At 54.0% G+C, this 1,045-nt stretch overlaps 1 protein-coding gene across 1 annotated transcript in view; it reads right to left on the bottom strand.

Moving 5' to 3' along the window:
- STARD7 (StAR-related lipid transfer (START) domain containing 7) overlaps window positions 1-797 on the bottom strand; it is a gene marked incomplete at its 3' end in the record, with an annotated part of 2,336 nt that extends 1,539 nt beyond the window's left edge. Inside the window, exons 1-2 of the mRNA XM_009587072.1 lie at window positions 605-797; window positions 282-331 (exon numbers count right to left, since the gene is read on the bottom strand). Of these exons, the coding sequence (XP_009585367.1) occupies window positions 282-331; window positions 605-797 (243 nt within the window). The remainder of the gene's footprint in view (window positions 1-281; window positions 332-604) is intronic.
- Window positions 798-1,045: the final 248 nt, after the last annotated feature.

Raw genomic sequence — 1,045 nt, 5'->3', positions numbered from 1 at the left:
GGGCGGGGCGGGCAGAGGGCGAGCCAGGACCAGAACCCCGCGGAGCTCCTGCAGCCGATCGCAGCCCACGTGTGTCAATCCTTCATTTCCAGCAGGGCAGCAAAACCCGATGGGGGTGTGGGATAACTCACCCTGCTTCTGATCGATATTGGGATTGGCTCTAGATCACGTAAATGGTATAAAGAGAAGAGAATATTCACCATTTCTCTATCCCACCCCTCCAGCAGAGGCTATACTTTAGTTCTAACACGCCACGCAACCCAGATTTCAAAGGTGCTCACCTGTACGTTGAAGAACTGCCTGGGCGTCACATCTGTGTACGACCCAAACACTGCGGTAAAGAGAAAGTTTTTAGTCCCAGGCACCAGCAAGTCTTTAACTCAGTGCAGCAAAATTAAAAGGAAAAGGCATTTTCTAAGGCTGGGACCCCTCCGAAGGGCTAAAGAAGGGTCGGGATCTGCGGAGCAGGACGCAAAGGACAACAATTCCCATTTTTTCTGGTTTCCTATAAATACAGGCCAGGCGGGACGCAGGAGGCACACCCCCCCCGAGGACTCGGCGCAGGAAAAACAAGCTACAGGCTGGGTACGGGGAGCACCGTTACCTCGGTACTGGTATAAATGGGTGCCCTCGATCGGCCGCCGCCAGAGCTTGAAGTGCTTCTTGTCCATGATCATCTCCCAGGGTTGCTCCCCGGGAGCCGCGACCGCCTCTCGTTCCGATTTGGGATCCGGCCGTTGATACTCGCCCGGGCTGCTGCCCTGTAACAGGCTGGATATGTTCTCCATATGCTTCATCTCCTGCGCGGACCTGGGGGAAGACAAAACCCAAAAGACTTAGTAACCAAAGCCTCGTCGGGGACTTTCTGCTATAGATGGAGCCCCCCCAAGATCGGGAAAACCTTCCCACCACGGTCCAGGCTTCATCTAGAGGTTTTTTAGTGTGGGAAGAGCACTGGGCTCTCCCCTCCTGCCTGGATCACAGAAAACCCACCCCTGCAGCCTTTTTTTTTTTCAATCCTAAGGGTCTTGTGCTTTATTTTTTG

Source organism: Fulmarus glacialis, unplaced genomic scaffold (assembly GCF_000690835.1).
Source record: "Fulmarus glacialis isolate BGI_N327 unplaced genomic scaffold, ASM69083v1 scaffold18381, whole genome shotgun sequence".
NCBI lineage: Eukaryota > Metazoa > Chordata > Aves > Procellariiformes > Procellariidae > Fulmarus > Fulmarus glacialis.
The sequence above is the reverse complement of the archived record's forward strand: the minus strand, read 5'-3'. Positions and strand labels throughout refer to the sequence as shown.